We start from the raw sequence: 21,642 nt of genomic DNA, 5'->3' as shown, positions 1-21,642 counted from the left end.
CTGCTTTCACCGTCTGAACTCCTGCTGCAAATCCAAGACCCAAGAGCTTTTGCCCTCCTGCCCCACGGGAGGCTTCTGTCTTCCTAAGCTGCCTTAGGACACCTGCATTCAGACGTGTGTCCCAGTCTCCCCATCTAGCGCTGCCCCTGGTGAGCTTGGCTAAGGCTTGGCGCCAGAAGCCAGAGCCTCTCTCGAAACTCGCGCCCGACTCCCCCACCAGGTTAGTGAGAAAACAATCAATAGTGGAATTTCACCCACAGACAGCAAGGCGCATGTACTTGCCTGGCCTCCATGCGGGAAATGGAGATGGAGGCGGGACCGCCCACTGATCCCCCTCCGCTGTCTCTTCACCGCGTTTCAATCAGGCTCAGCGGGTTCTTCTTTCCCGCAGGTTCCGCCAAGCCTGTCCCTTGGCTGTGGTGTCGCTGGATGCTACGTAGGGACGGTGGGAATAGCGTCTATCCATTCGCGCGCATCACTAATTACATGGGGCATTGCCTCTTTTAAGAGGGTCACGGTTGCTCCTGCCCTTGATCCGGGCTTCATTGCATTCTTTCACTTTGACATTCAGTGCCCTGCACAGAAATCACAAGACGTCAATACCCACAGCAGCCTAAGCCGTGTTTTGTTTTAATTCAACAGATGAAAATCAGAGTCCAGGACGGGCTCGGTGGCTCACGCCTGTAATGCCAGCACTTTGGGAAGCCGAGGTGGGAGGATCACTTGAGCCCAGGAGTTTGAGACCAGCCTGGGCAACATAGTGAAACCGCTTCTCTACAAAAAAAATACAAAAAATTAGCCGGGCGTGGTGGTGCGTGCTTGTCTGTGGTCCCAGTACTTTGGGAGGCTGAGGTGGGCAGATCATGAGGTCAGGAGATTGAAACCATCCTGGCTAATATGGTGAAATCCCGTCTCAACTAAAAATACAAAAAATTAGCCAGTTGTGGTGGTGCATGCCTGTGGTCCCAGCTACTCAGAAGGCTGAGTCCAGGAGGTCAAGGCCGCAGTGAGCCAAGACTGCACCACTGCACTCTAGCCTGGGCGACCGAGTGAGACCCTGTCTCAAGGGGAAAAAATAATCAGAGTCCTCCATGCAGATGACACACAATTCCAGTCCTTCCCTCTGTCACAGTAACAGTGTGTGATGGTGACAGTGATGTCCTCTTCCCATTGTGCTGGGCACCAGTTCTTTGCCCACAATGAGAGGAAGATGGGGAGGAGATGGCTTCCAATAGCACTGCGGAGGTCCTGGGGGCGGGGCTGCTGGTGCTCAGAGCTGCTTTCTTCCAGTACATTCCACATTGTCTTCCCACCTCCAAAACCTCCTTTGGATGTTATTTCTTACCTGCAATGTAACCCAAATCTTGATTCTTATGGAGAGTGAGTCTTGGATGGCCTTGTCTTTAGTGGGTTTCTATAGTTTTCCATGGAACAGGGCCCTGGCCAAGGAAATGTTACCGCCATGAGTTGCCTGCCTTCAAAAATAGCCTCCTTGTCCCAGCCACCCAACCTCCCTCTGTAATCAGATGCCGTTCCCCTGACTGCAGAGTGACCTCTCCTTTGCCTGCTGTTTTGGAAGCACAAGGGGCACAGGATGGCTGGAGGGCTGTCATGGCTTCCTGCAGATCAGAACTAGAAAGAGATTCCTCATCCACAGCAGCCCAGGGCCACGGGGACAAGGAGCAAGCATTCTCTCAGCAGGCTGGCAGGTGCAATCATGGGAGGCACCCGCCCTTATTCTTCCTGTCTTTCCTGGATCTTTGCATCTGGCCCTGGGAAAAGTGACCCGATAGCCTGGTTGCTGGTTTATAAGATGTGTGGCATCTCCTGTGGGGTGGTGGGGTACGGTCTCCCTCCTGGTGCCCTGATAAGCCACACACGAGCCATTGCGCCAATCTGAGCAGCAGCTGTCTCTGTGTAGTGGGGCACCTGAGACGGTCAGTGGGTTCCATGGGTATGGAGAGAGAGAGAGAGAGAGAGAGAGAGAGAGAGAGAGACAGCTTATGCCATTATTTCTGCATATCAGAGACTTCTAGTACTTTCACTAATTTTGCTACTGTTACTAAAAGGCAGAGCCAGGCATACAGGATGGAACATGAAGGCACACTAGGAGTGTGACCACTGAAGCACAGCATCACAGGGAGATGATTAGGCCTCTGGATAACTGCGGGTGGAGCTGACTGATGTCAGGCCCTCCACAAGAGGTGGAGGAGTAGAGTCTTCTCTAAACTCCCGCGGGGAAAGGGAGACTCCCTTTCCCGGTCTGCTAAGTAGCGGGTGTTTTTTCTTGACACTGAGGCTACCTCTAGACCGTGGTCTGCTTGGCAACGGGCGTCTTCCCAGATGCTGGCGTTACCGCTAGACCAAGGAGCCCTCTGGTGGCCCTGTCCGGGCATAACAGAAGGCTCGCACTCTTGTCTTCTGGTCACTTCTCACTATGTCCCCTCACCTCCTATCTCTTTATGGCCTGGTTTTTCCTAGGTTATGATTATAGAGCGAGGATTATTATAATATTGGAATAAAGAATAAGTACTACTAATGATTAATTATATTCATATATAATCATGTCTATGATCAAGATCTAGTATAACTCTTGTTGTTTTATATATTTTATTATACTGGAACAGCTCGTGCACTCGGTCTCTTGCCTTGGCACCTGGATGTCTTGCCGCCCACAGTTAGCAGGAAGGGCAAACCGCCCCCCACCAGAGTGCCAGGGCCAGTGCTAGCCCCACCCACCACGTGAGAGACTCCAGGTCCCCAGCCCCACCTCCCTCAGGCTGAGGGGCAGGAGGCGGCTCATCACCCTTCTCACGCACAGAGAAGATCCCGATTTGTCTGGTGTGGTTCAACAAGGAGCTGGAAGGTTGGGCCACACAGCCCTGAATGCTCATTGTGGTGGTCAGCCCACCTAGAGGGAGAAGACCAAGTCAGAAAGGATACAGAGTACAGCCCAGCCAAATTTGTAAACCCAGGAGTCCAGGCCCCCAGCCCCTCCTGCCTCAGACACAGGAGCCCAGACCCCCAGCCCCTCCTGCCTCAGACCCAGGAGTCCAGGCCCCCAGTCCTCTCTCCCTCAGATCCAGGAGCCTAGACCCCTAGGCCCTCCTCCCTTAGACCTAGGAGTCCAGGTCCCCAGCCCCTCCTCCCTCAGACCAAGGAGCCCAGAGCCCCAGCCCGAGCTCCTCAGACCCAGGAGTCCAGGCCCCCATCCCTCCTCCCTCAAACCCAGGAGCCCAGGCCCCAGCCCCCTCCTCAGACCAGGAGTCCAGGCCCCCCTCCTCAGACCAGGAGTCCAGGCCCAGCCCCTCCTCCCTGAAACCCAAGAGCCCAGAGCCCCAGCTTCCTCCTCCCTCAGTCCCAGGAGCCCAGGCCCACCAGCGCCTTCATCCTTGGGGTCCCGCTTGCAGCACTCACCTCCTGAGAGATGAATGTACCCATCATAACAATGAGTGGCGCCCCTGGGGCAGGTCATTCGGGGGGAGTCACTTGAGCAGGTTCCAAAGAGCTGCACACAGGTAGGACACTGCCGGTCTCCTGGGATAGGGGCAGCTGGGGAGCAGAGGGAAGACGGGGGTACATGACTTTGTGCTCAGAGCAGCCGCCCACCTTGGGCTAGAGTCTCTGTGTGTCTGGGCCTCATTTCTCCACGGCCCTGGATCCCATACCTTGAGGAGGGAGGGAGTTCAGCAGGACGCTGCTGCTGCTGGCATTATTGCACAGGTTCGAGGAGCAGAAGTGGGTATAGGAGGCCACAAGCACCCCGGGAGGGGCTGAATGGATGGTGGTCTTCTGGGAATTTTGAGCCCCAACAGCGCTGCAGCCTTTGGTCCCCACCAGGGTTGATGTGAGTCCTGAGGGTGAGAGGGAAAGCTGGGCTGGGGACTGGGCAGCTCCTAGGGCAGCAGGGGCTCCAGAGCTGGACTCCCTGCCCTTCACAATAACCCCCAGGCAGAGAGTGAATGCCCTGATCACAACTGCATGGGTCATGTTTAGTGTGGGGAAAGCCGGAGGCTGGGGCCTGGGTCCTCCCCGAAGCTCTGCCTCCTCCCGGTTCTCGCTCAAACATCACCTTCTCCATGAGTCTCCCCTGAGCACTGAGCTTAGAATTGCAGCCTTCACCTCACTTTTCCTATCTCCTTTTCCTTGCCAGATTTCTCTCCAGAGCTGGGATCTCCATTCCCCGTACTTTGCTGCTTTTTGTTTGCTTGTTTCCTGTTTCTCAAGGCATATAAAGCTGCAGGAATACAGATGGGATTGGATCTTCAGCGCCTAAAACAAATGCTGGGTAAATATTTCCAGAATGTATGAAGCCAATGAGATTCCTCGGTGTTGGCACGGTTCTCCACCCTGGGCAGGGATTACCGCATACATCATCACCCCTACCCAGAAAGGCAGACACTGTCATTCCCACTGCTTCACCCCCAGTTTTCATAAGGGGAACCCAAGATGTAGAGAGAAGAAGAGTTGGATTGAAAATTGCAGATGTGAAGGGAGCTGAGCAGGAAATTCAGGGGAAAGAATCCAGTGGGGTGGAGGGAGCTGCCAGGGACTTGGGACAGGTGTTCATCTTCTACCTCTGTCCACGCACCTCCATCAACGAGCAGCAGCGTCTCCTGACACACCTGCCCCGCCTCGCACATCTTGGTATTAGATGTGGTCCAATCAGTGGGTTTTTGAGCCGAGTTTCTCTGCGTCTCCACGGTGGTCCCCTGATGACAGGTCAGAAAATCTGGGGAGAGGAAACCCAGGGTCTGTGTAAGCCAGGAACCCACCATGTCTGTCCCTCCACATCCTGGGCTAGGGAAGGTGATCTTGCTCTTGAGTCACACTCCAGGTAACCTGGCCACGGAGTCCCTCAACCATGGATTCAGAAGGGACTTGGGAGTCCAAACCCCACCTACATCGTTCCCTGTTTCTGCTTGAACACCCGCAGGGACGTCCTCTCGCAGCCCTGTGGGAACGGCCGTTCCTTGCTTCAGCTGTGAGAGCAATGGAAGCTCTTCCTTATCCTCTGCCCATCTCTGCTTCCCCATCTGAGCTTTAAGGTCCTCATTTCAATAATAAGGAAGACAGCCTGAGACCTTTCTCATACCTTTCAGTTGCAAAGCCCTATGCTCCAAACAAAAGATGCGAAGGGCCGGGATGGGCTGAGCACTGCCGCTGAGCCCTGCCTCTGCACCTGGCTGACGTCATTGCTTCCCACGGATCCACCCATCTCAGGTCCCAGGGAACTCAGCTTATCTAGGATGCCTCATTTCCCCACAGCACCCCAACAGTAGGTGGTGTCATCACAATCAACACCCTCATTTGCAACAAGGGAAACAGGCAGGATTGCTCAGTAGCTGCCCATGCCACACAGCCTGTGAGCGGCAGAGGTAGGCTGGGAACCCAGGGACTCTGGACCCTCAGGGTCGGGGTTGGGAGCAGGAGGGAGACAGGTACTGATGACCATCCTCGGCTACCTTGGCCCTGAGGCCCTCAAAGCTCTAGTGTGAAACCACATCCCCCGGCCTTCCCTCGTGGCCATCACAGAGCAGGGGGGATCGGTCCCATGATGCAGGGACTCTTAGGCTGAGCCCCCAGCTTCCACCAACACATGCGACCTGCAGAACGGATGCCACCCTGGAGAGCTGCTCATTTGCACACTTCACAGATGACAAAATCAAAATCATGGCTCCTGCTCCCTTCTCCCACCCTTCTCTCCCCGCTCCCATCTCCCCTACTTATGCCTGTGGCGGCTCGTTTCTGCCGGCCTGGCTGATTGGTGCTGTCCTGGACTACTCCCTTTCTGTCCCACGTTGTGTTCCTCAAGAAATCCTACTGGCTTGAGCTGCAGAAAATCTTCAAAACCCAACCCCACGTCACCACCTCTGCTGCTTCCAAGCCCCTCTTGGCTCCCACCTGACTCCTGGGGCTCTCCCTGCGCCCGCCTGTCACTGTTCCTCCTGCTCCATTCTCCACCCAGCAGGCAGAGGGAGGCTGGGTAAACCTAAGTCAGTTCATGTCACTCCTCTGCTCTGAAGACTCCAGGAGGTCCCCATTCTGGAGAATAAAATTCTAAGCCCTTCCAATGGCCTGGGAGGCCTGATAAGAGGAGGCCGCCTCCCTGCTCCATGCAGGTGGTCCTACTCCGCTCCCTCCAGCACGCTGCTCTGCACAGGTGCTTCTGGCAGGCACTCACCCATCCCATGGCCTTTGCATCTGCTTCCGCCCCATGTCTGCAACCATCCCCTCCTCTTCCCCAAATCCAGGGAAAGAGGCTCCATGAGATATGGACTTTTGAAGTGAAGTGAAGTGAAGTGAAGCTGAGGCTGGAATGCTGTTTCAGCGGCAGAGCAGGGCCCGGGACCCACGTGTCCCTCAGACGCGAGCTCTTCCCTGCTCTCTCACTGGGACCGCTGCCCAGCTCCTCTAGGGGCAGCCAGGGCCTTATCTGCCCGGGCCCCTTGGTTCTTCACAAGGGGCTGCTGCCATGGCCCCTTTTAGTAACCTGCGTCCTTGCACCCAGCCCTCCCACTGCTGTGGCTTCTTATAAGCGGTTCCATCACCCTGAAGCCTCTTCTCTCCTGCACTTGGTCCCCAACGTCTTGTTGTTCCACCAGTTTCTGATGCCTGGTCTTGTGATGCTCGCTGTCTGCTAAACTGCTGAACTGCACTTCACCGGGGAAGGCAAAACATCCTCCAAGATCTGGCTCCAGTGTTGGAAGCAGAATATGAATCTCCGGCCGGGCGCGGTTGCTCACGCTTCTAATCCCAGCACTTTGGGAGGCCGAGGCGGGCGGATCACGAGGTCAGGAGATTGAGACCACGGTGAAACCCCGTCTCTACTAAAAATACAAAAAAATTAGCCAGGCATGGTGGCGGGCGCCTGTAGTCCCAGCTACTCGGAGAGGCTGAGGCAGGAGAATGGCGTGAACCCGGGAGGCGGAGCTTGCAGTGAGCCGAGATTGCGCCACTGCACTCCAGCCTGGGCGACAGAGCAAGACTCCGTCTCAAAAAAAAAAAAAAAAAAAAAGAATATGAATCTCCATGAACAGCACTGATTTGTGCATAGTAGCTGTGTTTTATGTGGTGTGTTCGTGTAGCGTGTGCACATGGGGTGTGGGGGAGCATGCGTGCTGTGTGCAGGTGTGTGTGCTGTGTGTGAGTGTGTAGTACACACGTGGGGGGTGTGCTTGTATGGGGTGTGTGGTGTGTTCATGGTATGTTTGTGTGGTGTGTACACGTGCAGACATACTGCGTGTGATATATGTGGTATGTGTTTGTTTTGTGTGTTTGGTGTGGTGTGTGTTCTGTGTATCTGTGTTTTGTTTGCATGTGGTGTGTGTGGCATGCCAGGTGTTTTGTGTGTATTGTGTGTTGTGTGTGGTATGTATTGCAGTCCGATATGTTGAGAGGGAGAGTGTGTGTGGTGCCTGACGTGTAGTGTGTATGTGGCATACACACTACATGTACACGTAGTAATTGTGCAGTTGTGTGATGCATTTATGTGTGTTGTGCATATTGTGTGCTCTGTGTGTGATTTGTTTCCATATGTGGTATGTCAGGGGTATGGGGGAGTGTGTGTGTGGCATGTGGCGTCTGATTTGTTTCTGAAATACCTTCTGGGTTATCAGTGTCATCTGGTCCCAGAGACCAGGGCCAGATCCTTAACACCAGCATCAGTCAAAAGGAAAGATAAATGGTCAGACCCTGCCTTCCGTGCTCCACAATCTTCCATGGCTCCCCTGCCTTCAGGAGAGGGTCCACCCCTCAGCCTGGGTTTTCAGGTACTTGAGCGACCACCAGGTTCCCCACTTGGCTCTTCCTCCCCCACCGGTATCCATTCTGAAGGCATGCCAGTTCATTTCCTCCTCAGCCTCACACCTGCAGTGCTTTTGGCTTGGAGCCGCTCCCTCTTCGACCCCACACCCACCTTGTCCACCTGGAAAACGTCTAATCACCCCCAATCCCAGCTGTACCCCCTCATCTTGATGAGTCCTTCTCAGGTGGAGGGAGGGACTCTTCTTGAAAACAGCAGCCTCACTCCCACCTCCAGGCCTATACAGCTGCTACACACTGTTCCCTCTGCCACCAATGTCCTCTTCCTCTTCTACCAATACGCTGTAGGTCATCTTTAACACACAGTTCACAGGCCACCACCTCTGTAAAGCCCTCCTTGACTCTCTACCCCAACAACATAGGTATCTTCCTCCTCTGAGCTGCCCCAGTCCCCACAGCCCGGTTTGCCACAGCCCTGATCACCTCAAGCTGTGACCATCTGTGTCTGTAGCACCTCCCCCTCCTAGTCCTGGAAGCTCTTCAGGTAGAAACAGGGTCTGACTCATGAGGGAGCTTTGCTCAAGTGAGCCCTCCATGTCCTCACTTGAACAAACACCTCCTGGTGCCCTTCCTGAGCTGGCTCCTGAGCTACCCAAGGCTGGAAACCCTGGTGCCAGTGGTACCAAGCCCCTGGCCTCGGGCTCCCAGCCCAGCTAGGGAGAAACAGCCAAATACACAGAGGAATGTATGCAGAACTCACACAACTCTCTCTTCTAAGCTCTAAGGGTTAGCGTGATGTGGGCAGACAAGGAAACTGAGGCACCGGCAGGGAAGACTTTGCTCCTAGGAGGGAAGCTGGGCTTCCTGTAAAACCCCCGCCTCCCCACCATGGCTTCCTGTTGCTTTGGAGCCCTTCTTATGGAGACATTCCCTGGCACTCTCTTCCATAGCAGCACCTAAATGGGTAAGTGGGGACCCTCTCAGTGTCCTCCTTTAACTCTTGCTTTCTCTGTTACACCTGAAGTGCGCTTGATTTTCTCTCTGATGTTCTCTCCTGTGCAGGCAAGGCTGCTGGGGCTCTCCAGCACCATGGGTGGGGCGGGGGCTGGTGAGGGTGGTAGAGAGGCTACGGTGGCCTAGGGAAGTGGGAGACCTAGGGTTACCCAAGGCCAGGGGTGTGGAGACACAGAAATTGAAGCAACCACTCTCAGCAGCTTGAGAGCCAGCAGGGGCCCCAGCACTCACTGTTGCCTAAAGCCACATGCCAAGCAACCCACCCTGCACCCTTGACCTTCCTCCTGCTGGCTTTGGTGTGATGGCTCTGGATGCCCCATGTGTCATCGTGCCCTGAGGCTGCGGTGCAGGGCACAGCCTAGGGGCGGGACTCACCTTTCGTATTGCAGTTCTCAGTCATACCCACGGGCCCAATTTCCTGCGTCCCATTGAGCAGGTTGCAGCCCAGCTGGGGCATGCATCCCTGGACTCTCAGATTGGAGAAGATGCCTCCTGCAGAAAGGAGGAGTGAGGGAGAGTCAGTGATGCTGCCTTGAGGACCACCCAACCCTCAGAGGCAGGCATAGCTCCAGGAAGCCAGGCCCACCCTCCTCTGGGTCTCATGCCATGCCTCAGCTCACCCTCGCTCCCCAAAGACTAAGATCTCAGTCCCCAGACCTTCCCGTTCAGTCCCCGCAGGGACCCCGATGTCCCAGGCTTACCTCCCCTGAGCCTGAGGAGGCCATTATAACAGTGTGTGGTCCCCTTGGGGCAGATCTCTTCTGTTGTCCCCTCCAGACAGCCTTCCATAGACAAGCAGACTGGGCACCTCAAGGATCCTGGGTCTAGGGAAGTGACAGACCGAGTGAGGGGGCACTGAGAGGGCACTGGATTTGATCAGGTACCTTCTCTGCACCCCACTTTTGCTGGCCTCAGGAGTCAACTGCTCAGCTTTCCTAAAGGGGCCTTCTGCAGCTCCCATCATGGGATCTGGATGTGGGAAAATAAAGAAGCGTAACCCATGAAAGAGGAAGGGAGAGAGCAGGAAGTCTTGGTAGAGGCACGAGGGCTGGGTACAGAAAGTGGTCTTGGCTGGGTGTGATGGCTCACACCTGTAATCCCAGCACTTTGGGAGGCTGAGGCAGGCAGATCATGAGGTCAGGAGTTCAAGACCAGCCTGGCCAACATAGTGAAACCCTGTCTCTACTAAAAATACAAAAATTAGCTGGGCGTGGTGGCGGGCTCCTCTAGTCCCAGCTACGTGGGAGGCTGACGCAGGAGAATCGCTTGCACCCGGGAGTCGGAGGTTGCAGTGAGCCGAGATTGCGCCACTGCACTCCAGCCTGGTCGACACAGCGAGACACCTTCTCAAAAAAAATAAAAGGGGGGGTTCTTGGGGGGCAAGTGGGGGTGGGCAGGGTGGAGGAGGGGCCTGCTGAGGCCAAATGTAGACTCAGACACGGTCAAGTCTGAACCTTTCAACAAAGTCTGGCCTTCGGAGGGGAGACACAGAAGCAGACTCCTTGGTCAAGGGAACCAGGGGGTGCCCTGGAACGAGCCAGTGCCTTCACCTGCAAGTGCTACTGAACCTCCAAGAACAGGAGACTTCTGTGTTCACAAGCTGTTCCAATAAAAGAAGCGCAAAGTATCTCCCTAGATTCTTTATAACACCAGACAAGGAAAGTGGAAAGTTACAGCTCAGTCTCCCTTAGGAAGAGGAAATATCAAAAACCCTGCGGGAGAACTTCTTGAACCAAACGCAACAGAATAAAAAAAAGAATGCAGGGTGACCCAGTTAATGGGGATTTCATATCAGAAATCCGTCCTGTTTGCTCTTAGAAGAGGAGGGATGCGGGGATTCCCGGGTGGCAGACGTCAGTGGGAGGGATCCGGAGTGCGTGGGGAGGGACGGAAGGGGAGGGGGGCGGGGCGAGGGTCAGGGAGCAGTCAGGGGAGGGATGGAGCGAGCGAGGGGCAGGATAGCGAGCGAGGGTGGGAGGGACTCCGTAACAGCCCCTCTGTGCTCAGCTGAACCCCTCCTGGCAGCCCCTCCCTCTCCTCCCGACCCTCCCGCAGGCACCTGCTGGGGGCTGCGGGGCCCAAAGCGGGACGGAGGTAAGGAGGTTGTTGCAGAAGTCCTCCTGGCGGCACACGAAGGTGTAAGAGACCAGGGAGAGGCCGGGGCCCATCCGGTGCTCAGTGACGCGGGGCTCCTGGTCCTTGGCCTCCGTGCAGCCCTTGGAGAGCACCACACTCACCTGGGGTCCTGGACCGAGAGAGGGAGGCAAGCGAGGATGGAGGTCAGGGCTCCAGGGTCCTGGAGGGAGACGCTGCTACATGGCGTAGGCTGAGAGGCTGGAAAGGGGATCACCGGGACCCTAGGAGTCGATGCCCCCGGAGGGGTGGCTCCCGAGTCCCTGCACAGGGATGGAGGGACTGAGGGGACAGGGCGGGGTCTCTGCACCCCAGGGCCTTCTCACCACTCTCAATGAGCACCAACGTGTCCTGGCACCCCATGCCGCTGGCGCAGCTGGTGTTCTTAGGGGTCCATCGCAGGGGTAGGTCGGACAGATTCCACACATCCTGAATTGTGGCAAACTGGCAGAACAGCGCCTGCACTCCTGGAGTGGCAAGAGCAAATCCGTCTCAGCAGGGTTCCCTTGCCCCGCCTCCAGGGAATCTCCTCCAGGCTGAGGTTGTCACTCACCTGGCAGTGGGAAGGTGACCCCCAGGAGGGCCAGCAGTAACACAGGGCTCATGACCGGCCTGTGGCTGGTAATCTCTTTCTGCTTTTTCAGCAGGAAACAAGTTCTTTATACCAGCCCTTAAGCAGCCAGCCCAGAAAAGGGTGGGGAGGGGAGGGCCTTGCTAAATGGAGGCCTGGGCCCCACCCCAAGTCTCAATGGCCCCAACGGCCTATCAGGGACCCCCTTTCTTCCTCAGACCTTTGGGTCCAGGCGTCCAGCCCCTCCTCGCTCAGATGGAGAGTCCAGGACCCCCAGCCCCTCAGCCCCTCCTCCTTCAGACCCAGGGGTCCAGACCCCCAGCCCCTCCTCCCTCATACCCAGGAGTCCAGACCCCCAGCCCCTCCTCTCTCAGACCCAGGAGTCCAGACCCCCAGTCCCTCCTCCCTCAGACCCAGGAGTCCAGACCCTTAGTCCCTCCTCTCTCAGACCCAGGAGTCCAGGCCCCCAGTCCCTCCTCCCTCAGACCCAGGAGTACAGGACCCCAGGCACTCCTCCCTCAGACCCAGGAGTCCAGGCCCCCAGTGCTTCCTCCCTCAGACCCAGGAGTCCAGGCCCCCAGTGCTTCCTCCCTCAGACCCAGGAGTCCAGGTCCCCAGACCCTCCATAGTTAGAAACTGTGGCATCTTGACCCTAGGTTCCCCCGGTCCAGACTCCCAGCCCTCTTTCCTCCTGAGCCCAGCTATGTGGTTCGCCACCCCCACCCTGTTTCTCCAGTAGTTTGGGAAGGCAGTTGCCTCATTTCTCATGGGCTCCCTTGCCACCTCTGTACCCCAGATGGGGAAATGGCCCAACTACCTGTGAGGACGTTGTGCAGTGGGCATCGGCTTGTCCCCATGTCTTCCGGTCCTAGTTTCTACCCTCCACTGGCTTCCCACTTCTCTGTTCTTTCTCTTTCCTTCCTATATTGCCTTTCTTTGGATTCTCCTTTTCATGCTTTTCTCTCGTTTTCTCTTCTATTCTCTGCCTTCACAGTACAACATAGGACTCAATCCCCAGCTTCCTACTACCAGGAAAGGCTTGGCCAGAGGTGGAGTAGAGACTAAATATCTACGAAAGAATTAGGATATATCTGAAAAATGCAACATTTATTTGCTGGAAGGCGATGGGAGAGCAGTGTTGTGCTGAAAAACAACACCCACAAATCCTGCCTTGTAGTGTTGGTCTATTTCTCTGGTGTAAATACTCATAAGCATGTCTGATTTTAAGCTACCAACAGTTTGCCAACCGGACTGATGAAATCCCTAGCTATTTAACCATTGGCCTTTCCAGGGCTGTACAAATCAGCTGTAACACACTGGGGAGGAGGAAGACAGGAAGGAACCAGGGGTATCTGTCAGTGACTGCAGAGGGATGTTGGGGGTGTCTGTGATGGAGAGAGGAGAAGCAGAAGAGGGAAGGCGAGGGCAGGAATAGCAGAGAAAGAGAAACGAATGTGACCTGCAATTACATGTTTATTTTTGACACCTCTATAAATTTTATCTTTATTTGTCTTTGCAAGTTTATTGCAAGTTTAATATTTGCCACACAGACAGGGAAGTGTTTGTCTGATCTCCTGCTATGTCTCCACCACCTACATGGCATGTAGTACATGCCTAATAAGTTTTTTTCTTTTTTTTTAGAAACAATCTTGCTCTCACCTATGCTGGAGTACAGTGGTGCAATTGTAGCTCACTGCAGTTCACTACAGCCTCCATCTCCTGGACTCAAGCAACTCTCTCACCTCAGCCTCCCGAGTAACTGGGACTACAGGCGTGCACCACCATATCTGGCTAATTTTTGTAGAGACAGGGTCTCACTATGTTGCCCAGGCTGGTCTTGAACTCCTGGGCTCATGTTATCCTCCCTCCTTGGCCTCCCAAAGTGCTGGAACTATAGGCATGAGCCACCAAGCCCCAGCCTCAATATTTACTGAATGAATGAATGAATGAATGAAAAGGGGAAGACAAGAGCAGAGCCCTCACTCCATTTGTACAGGTCGTGCACCCTAGAAATCTTGCCCCCTCTGCAGCAGTTCATGTTGTCACTGTGTGAATGGTGCCCTGGAATTGTGCATGGCCTGAAGCAGTTTCCCTGATGGAAGAGGGAAGGGAAGGGTGGGCAAAGAGGCAAACAGGGTCATAGGTACTCAATTAAGTGTGTTACTTTAACATACATGTGGTCAATAATCACATGAAAAAAAGCTCAGCATCACTGATTATTAGAGAAATACAAATCAAAACCACAATGAAATACAGCCTCACACCAGTCAGAATGACTATTATTAAAAAGTCAAAAATTACACACGCTGGGAGAAAAAGGAACACTTAGACATTGTTGCTGGAAGTGTAAATTAGTTCATCCATTGTGGAAGACACTGTGGCGATTCCTCAAAGACCTAGAAGCAGAAATACCACTCGACCCAGCAATCTCCTTACTGGGTATGCACCCAAAGGAATATAAATCAGTCTATTATGAAGATGCATGCACATGTATGTTCATTGCAGCACTATTCACAATAGCAAAGACGTGGAATCAATCGAAATGCCCATCAATGGCAGATTGGATAAAGAGAACGTGGTATATATACACCATGGAATCCTATGCAGCCATAAAAAGAATGAGATAATGTTCTTGGTAGGAACACGAATGGAGCTGGAGGCCACTGTCCTTTGCAAACTAACACAGGAACAGAAAACCAAATACCACAGGTCTTCACTTGTAAGTGGAAGCTAAATGATGAGAACACATGGACACATAGAGGGGAACAACACACACTGAAGCCTATCAGAGGGTGGAGGGTGGGAGGACAAGGAGGAGGGAGAGGATCAGGAAAAATAACTACTGGGTACTAGGCTTAATACCCGGGGGGATGAACTAATCTGTACAACAAACCCCCATGACACAAGTTTACCCATGTATTAATAACAAACCTGCACACATACTTCTGAACTAAAATAAAAGTTAAAATTTTTAAAAAGGTCTTGCTTTAGTCAACAAATGTTTACTGAGGCTGGAATATGTGCCAGACACCATGCTAGTGGCTGGGGATACAGAGAAGCCAAGAAGGAGGAGGCCACTGCTTTTTGTCATGCTCACAGCCTCTGAAGGGACAGACTCTAAACAAACACACAAGCATGAAAAATCTTAGGTGGTTCAGGGTGCTGGACAGAGTGTGAAAACCTGGTGAGGTCAAAGTAGGCAACTGAACTGGCTGCTCTGGCTGGTAAGAAATCAGTGAGGACCTTCCTGAGGAGGTGGCATTTAGCTGTGAGCAGAATGGAAAAAAAAAGAGCCAGGCCTGGAAGGACATGCAGAAAGAGCCTTCCAGGCAGGGCAGGAGCAGGTGCAAAGGCCATGAGGTGAGATCCAGCTTGGCTTAGGTGAGATTCAACTTGGTTTAGGTGAGAATTAGAATGGGATGCCAGGCCTGGGTGTGGTGGCTCACACCTGTAATCCCGGCACTTTGCGAGGCTGAGGTGGGGAACGGCCAAGGTCTATTCCTGAGCTGAAGAGGTGAAGAGGGTGCTGTCCCTGCGGCAAGGGGCTCCCATTGTTCAAGGGCAATTCTCTAGAGAAGGGGCACCTGTGAGACGTTTTCAGCCAACACCAGCTGGCCAAGGGGATGTGGGTAGGATATGCTTTACCCACTCCAGAGCTGGAGACACTTTGGATTCCAGGGGCCAGTTCCTAACCACTACACCATGCCTGGATGCATGCGTGTCACTTAATTTCATAACGCGAACAGAGTAACAACAATGATAAACACAACTGTTATGACTGATGCCACAGAGCGCCCCAGTTAACAGCTCCAAGGCATTCGCCTGCAGCACCACCGGTACTGGGTTTTCTTGTTCTTTTCTTCTCTTTCCTTCTCTGTTAGGTGCAACAATCGCAGAAATTCCTTCCTCGTCTTGGTCTTGTAGAAGAGGATGCAGGAGCTGAGAGAAGGGAATGAGCTTGACCAAGACCTCTGAGTCAAGCTGTGGTCAAGCTAGAATCAAGTCTGGGCCCCTCAGCCCCTGCTTGCGGGGAGAGAGGGGTTGGGAGGGACAAGAACCTCTGATCCCATGTGTCCTCAAAGCAGTCCAAGGGCTCTCTGTTTCCTTTTGTTCCCTGCTGTTTCTCCTTCTTGAGCAGCCAGAGTGTTCCCCAAGTTTGAGAAGCCCAGATAGTGCCAGAATTTGCTTCCAATGTTTACCTACCAAAGACAAAGCCAGACTCTGTAGGACCTGGGTGGGGCTTTTTCCGTGGAGATAAAGCCTGCCCTGTTGAGTACAAATATTTCCTCCATGGAGACACTCTTGAAAACACACTCTCCCCACTGAGACTTCTCTTCATGATATCAGAAACGAGTATTTCCCCTGGGGGTTTCCCCAGCTCTGACCCTTGCCTCTGTCTCTGTCCTACTAATCACCTGGGCTGTGACTGTCCCCATCTGTCTCTCAATCTCAAATTCTTGAACAGGACATCACAGAGGGTCTGGTCCACACAGGAGGGTCAGGGAGGGTCAAGGACCTCCTATCCTACCTAACTTCAAAGCATTCCACCAGCTTTCTATTTCTTTTTATTCCCTATTTTTTTTTTTAAGACGGAGTCTTGTTCTGTCACCCAGGCTGGAGTGCAGTGGCATGATCTCAGCTCACTGCAACCTCTGCCTGCTGGGTTCAAGAGATTCCCCTGCCTCAGCCTCCTGAGTAGCTGGGATTACAGACGTGCGCCACCACGCCCAGCTAATTTTTGTATTTTCAATAGAGACAGGGTTTCACCATGTTGTTCAGGCTGGTCTCAGACTCCTGACCTGTGGTGTTTTCATTTTGAAAAATTTCAGGCCGGGCGCGATGACTCATGCCGGTAATCCTAGCACTTTGGGAGGCCAAGGTCGGGTGGATCTATTGAAGTCAGGAGTTTGAAATCAACCTGGACAGCATGGTGAAACCCCATCTCTACTTAAAAAAAAAAATACAAAAATTAGCCTGGTGTAGTGGCAGGCACCTGTAGTCCCAGCTACTCCAGAGGCCAAGAGGCAGAGGTTGCAGTGAGCCGAGATTGCGCCACTGCACTCCAGCCTGGGTGACAGAGTAAGACTCCGTCTCAAAAAAATAGAAAGAAAAATTTCAAACCTGCAGAAAAGCTGCAAGGATAGTACAGTAAACACAAGTATCCCCTTCACTGGATTCACCCACTCTTCACATTTTACTGTATTTGTTTATACACAAATGATACATGCTTTTAAAATATTCTTAAATTTTAAAAACAAGGAGTAGACGTCATAACTCTCACCACTAAGTGCTTCAGCAAGAACCTTCTTAAGATTATTCTTAAGGGGGCTGGGCACGGTGACTCACGCCTGTAATCCCAGCACTTTGGAAGGATCACTTGAGGTCAGGAGTTCAAGACCAGCCTGGCCAACATGGTGAAACCCCATCTCTACTAAAAATATAAAAATTACCTGAACATGGTGACACACAACTGTAATCACAGCTACTTGGGAGGCTGAGACAGGAGAATCACTTGAAGCTGGTGGTAGAGGTTGCAGTAGTGAGCCGAGATCACACCACTGTAGTCCAGCCTGGGTGACAGAGACAGGCTCCATCACAAAAAAAATAAATAAAAATTTTTTAAAAAGTAGAGATTATTCTTTTTTTCTCTCTCTCTCCCTCTTTTTTAGATGGAGTTTCGCTCTCTCACCCAGGCTGGAGTGAAGTGGCGTGATCTCTGCTCACCGCAACCTCCCCCGACCCCCGGGTTCAAGCAATTCTCCTCTCCCAGCCTCCCAAGTAGCTGGGATTACAGGCGCCTGCCACCACTCAGGCTAATTTTTGTATTTATAGTAGAGACAGGGTTTCACCATGTTGACCAGGCTGGTCCTGAGCTCTTGACCTCAGGTGATCCACCCGCCTTGGCCTCCCAAAGTGCTAGGATTACAGATGTGAGCCACCATGCCCAGCCTAAATAGATTATTCTTAAAGACTTTGTCCTACGTAACCACAGACCAGGATCAGACCCGTATAGTTTACATGGATGCACTGTTGTCTAATAGGAAGCCCATTTCCAGTTTTCCTCTGTTGTCCCAATAACATCCCTCACTGCTTTTTTGCTTTCTGATCAGAACATCCAGGGTCAAGCATGAACTGTACTGCGTTGGCTTTATAAAAGAGAAGCAAAAACTCAGGACCCCAATACACTATGACAGAAGGAAAAAAAAAAAAACTGGAAGCTGAGTCATGCAAGAAACTTCCTTTCCTTTTGTTCCTAAGCAGACAGCTACAGAGAAAAGGTTAAGTATTTCCGTAGGTAGCTACTCTATGCTCACCTTATCTTTTTTAAAAAAAATTTTTACTTATTTATTTTTTCTGAGACAGTGTCATACTTTGTCTCCCAGGTTGGGGTGCAGTGGCACAATCATTGTCTCACCTCAGCCTCCCGAGTAGCTGGGACTACAGGCACCCACCACCATGCCCAGCTAATTTTTGTGTTTTTTTTGTAGAGATGGGTTTTGCCATGTTGTCCATGCTGGTCTGAAATTCCTGGACTCACGAGATCCTCCTGCTTCAGCCTTTCAAAGTGCTGGGATTACAGGTGTGAGCCACCACGCCTGGCCATATTCACCTTATCTTTCATAACGTGCCAATTTACTGAGCGTGAGATGAATACGTGATTGATTATTGCCCTACCTCCTGCTTTCTCTTACACCATGTGGATTCAGTAATGCGATCACACCCTCCTTCTTTCACCGCCAGCCAGCTTTTCCACTCTAAATATTGAGGCCTCAAAATTATCTTTGGAAAAAGGCACAGACCACAGACTGTTTCTATGATTGCATGGTTTTTTCTATGTCCTTAACCTTGGCAAAATAAGCTTCTAAGTTGATGGAGACCTGTCTCAGATACCTTTTGGTTTACATCTCATCTCTGGACTCCTCTTTAATCTAGGAGTGCTCCCCAACTGCCTTTCAGTTCTTTTTTTTTTGTTTGTTTTGTAAAGTAGTCCACCACCTGGATGTGTCTGACTCGGACTTTATGATTAGAGTAGTTTTAATGGTTTCTGGCAATATTCTTCTACCTGGGTGTCATGTGTCACATTCAGAAGGCCTTTAATGCCTGTTTCTCAATTCTTGGCTAATTAACAACTGCTCTGTGAGGTAAGCCACGGAGGCCGTGTGAATGTCCTATTCCCCACCACGAGACCGTTCTGTCTCCTTGCACACATTGTGCCCAAGCTACTTCCAGAAAATCCTCTGTGATCACGGCAAATCACATGACGCTTTTGGTCCAGCTCCTCTGCTGCCCTCCTATCCACTCCTCTGCCCATTACAGGAAGCCTTTACACCCAGGCAGCTCAGCACCCAGAGCTGGTTCCATTCATCCCCTTCAAGGAGAGGAAAACCGAGCCCTGGGAAGGAGAAGTAAAGCTGGAGTCACAAAGCCAGGAAATGGTGGCCAGGGGCACAACCCAGGCCTTATAAACAAACAACCTGCACTCTTCCCCCTGCACCACAGCCTGCCGAGGACGCTTATCAGTCATCTCAGTGGTTCACTTCCAATCTCCTCATCTGCCAAGCACTCAGCATGTTCCAGCAAAGACAAATTATTCCTATGGCAAACTGATCTGCATTCAGTTTACAGGACTTTATGTTATAAAGAGGAGGGATCTATGGCACTTAATGAAAAGTTACACTTAAAGATTTTCATAGGCCTGGCTGGGTGTGCTGTGTCATGCCTGTAATCCCAGCACTTTGGGAGGCCGAGGCGGGTGGATCACCTGAGGTCAGGAGTTCGAGAGCAGCCTGGCCAACATGGTGAAACCCCGTCTCTACTAAAAATACAAAAATTAGCCGGGCATGGTGACGTGTGCCTGTAATCCCAGCTACTCGGCTGGGGCAGGAGAATGGCTTGAACCCTGGAGCCAGAGGTTGCAGTGAGCCGAGAGTGTGCCATTGCACTCCAACCTGGGCGACAGAGTGAGACTCCATCTCAAAAATAAAAGAAAAGATCTTTACAGGCCTTCATGTACTGACCAGAGGAGCAAAAATGAATAAAAAGATTACAACACGAGGCTGGCATTGTTGTGCGCCTATATCCTTGAGTGCTGGTGGCCCCATGGATTAGATCAACACCTTGGAAGCCAATTTGACACTAGACCAACAAAGTCCTTTGACCTGGAGTTCCATTTTGGCAAAAAGTAATAAATAAATAAATAAATAAAATCCCTAAAGTATATAAAGAGAAAGGAAGTTGTGATATTTGGAAATTGTGGGCTTTGAGTAAAGAGGCTGATATTTTAGACCTGCTATCGTTTCACTATGACCTGAACAATTTACTTCCTCTTTCTAGCCTTCTATCTCTTCCTGCAAAATAAGGCATGGTTTTCAATCTCTTTACCACACAGGAAAAGGAAACAGAAATAGAAATAAATAAAGCCCACTCCAGGAGCAGTGGCTCACGCTTGCCGTCCCAACACTCTGGGAGGCCAAGGCGGGCAGATCGCATGAGCTCAGGAGCTCCAGGCCAGTATGGACAACACAGAGAAACCCCGTCTCTACCAAAAATACAAAAAAGTAGCAAGGCATGGTGGTGTGCACCTGTAGTCCCAGGTACTCGGGAGGCTGAGGTGGAATGATCTCTTGAGCCTGGGAAGTGGAGGTTGCAGTGAGCCAAAATTGCATCACTGCACTTCAGCCTGGATGACAGAGCAAGACCCCCTCTCAAAAAAGACAAAGAAAGAAATAGACAAAGCCCAATGCTGGCAGTGCTGTGGAACTAACACTTGTGGAAAGAGCCATATTTCCTGGGGGCCATGAGGTCACATATGCCCTGTGAAGACTGACCAGGGAGTGTTGGGCTGCTACCCACATTTCATCTATTCGTCAGGCAAAAGTGCTTTAAGGATCATTCCACTTGACTTTCCTTTAAATAAAAATAATGTGGGAATGGAATGGAATTGCCGAGTGGCATGGTGGGTGCATGCTTAAATTTTTAGAAGCTGCCAGACTGCTTTCCATAGTGGTTGTACCATCTTACATTCCCACCAGCAGCGTGAGCATTCCAGTGCCTCCACATCCTTGCCAACACTTGGCATGGTCACTCTTTTTAATCTTAGCCATTCTAATAGTTCTGTAGTGGTATTTTATTGTGGTTTTATTCTGTATGTTTTTCTTGAGACAGAGCCTCATTACGTTGCCCAGGCTGGGGTACAGTGGGCCCATCATAACTCACTTTCTCTTCAGGAAAGTCTTCCCTGATCTTTCAGTCTAGGTCAGAAGCCCAGTAATATACAGTCATGAGGCCCCATATTTATTCTTTTTGTGGTTTTTTTTGAGATGGATTTTTTTTTTTTTTTGCACTCCAGACTGGAGTGCAATGACACAGTCTTGGCTCACTGCAAGCTCCACCTCCTAGGTTCATTCCATCCTTGTGCCTCAGCCTCCCAAATAGCTGGGATTACAGGCATGAGCCACCATACCCAGCTAATTTTTAAATTTTTGGTAGAGACAGGGTATTAGCATGTTGCCCAGGCTGGTCTCGAACTCCTGACTTCATCGGCTTCCCAAAGTGCTGAAATTACAGGCGTGAACCACCATGCCTGGCTCAAGGTTGATTCCTTTTTTTTTTTTTTTTTTGAGACGAAGTCTCGCTCTTGTCCCCCAGGCTGGAGTGCAATGGCACAATCTCGGCTCACTGCAACTTCTGCCTCCTGGGTTCAAGCGATTCTCCTGCCTCAGCCTCCAGAGTAGCTGGGATTACAGGCACATGCCACCACGCCCAGCTAATTTTTGTAGTTTTAGTAGAGATGGGGTTTCACCATGTTGGCCAGGCTGGTCTCGAACTCCTGACCTCAGGTGATCCACCTGCGTTGGTCTCCCAAATTGCTGGGATTACAGGCTTGAGCCACTACGCCCAGCCAAGTTTGACTCGTAAGACTACAGCCTTGCTACTTCAGCGTTGGTCTGAGGACTGAAATATATCACCTCTTATCCATCAGGAAATAGCATCACTTCTCTGAGCTTCAGTGTCCTCATTTGAAAATGATAAAAATTCCTGCCCTGCAGGTAGGTGAGACAGTTCAGAAGTGGTGTGTATAAAGTGCTACTTACCTAGCCAGGTAGTCTTCAGTTTGAAGGCCTGTCTTGTCATTCAGGGGCTGTGGAATGGTCTCAGTG

The 21,642-nt window shown here is 51.9% G+C and overlaps 2 protein-coding genes across 4 annotated transcripts in view; both read right to left on the bottom strand.

Moving 5' to 3' along the window:
* TEX101 (testis expressed 101) overlaps positions 1–9,965 on the bottom strand; it is a 25,666-nt gene extending 15,701 nt beyond the window's left edge. The window contains exons 1-3 of one of the 2 annotated variants that reach the window (XM_030796730.1): positions 1,554–1,588; positions 1,346–1,439; positions 279–575 (exon numbers count right to left, since the gene is read on the bottom strand). In XM_030796730.1, coding sequence (XP_030652590.1) covers positions 279–293 — 15 coding nt within the window. In that variant the 5' untranslated portion in view covers positions 294–575; positions 1,346–1,439; positions 1,554–1,588. Of the gene's footprint in view, positions 1–278; positions 576–1,345; positions 1,440–1,553; positions 1,589–9,869 lie in introns of those variants that run through there. The other variant, XM_003281182.2, reaches the window with a different exon arrangement.
* Positions 2,603–21,642, bottom strand: CD177 (CD177 molecule). Of its 2 annotated transcripts, XM_030796728.1 has the most exons (9): positions 21,577–21,642; positions 11,238–11,378; positions 10,838–11,023; positions 9,480–9,602; positions 9,154–9,270; positions 4,592–4,732; positions 3,669–3,854; positions 3,418–3,552; positions 2,603–2,911 (listed from the first exon to the last, which is right to left on the bottom strand). In XM_030796728.1, the coding sequence occupies exons 1-9, from the start codon at positions 21,614–21,616 to the stop codon at positions 2,679–2,681; spliced, it is 1,302 nt and encodes a 433-aa protein (XP_030652588.1). In that variant the 5' UTR covers positions 21,617–21,642; the 3' UTR covers positions 2,603–2,678. The 2 variants fall into 2 exon arrangements, with proteins under 2 accessions (XP_030652588.1, XP_030652589.1); XM_030796729.1 differs by lacking the exon at positions 3,669–3,854.

The sequence above is a fragment of the Nomascus leucogenys genome, chromosome 17, assembly GCF_006542625.1.
Source record: "Nomascus leucogenys isolate Asia chromosome 17, Asia_NLE_v1, whole genome shotgun sequence".
Taxonomy (NCBI): domain Eukaryota; kingdom Metazoa; phylum Chordata; class Mammalia; order Primates; family Hylobatidae; genus Nomascus; species Nomascus leucogenys.
Note: the sequence above shows the minus strand (reverse complement) of the source record. Positions and strands in the feature narration are given on the sequence as shown.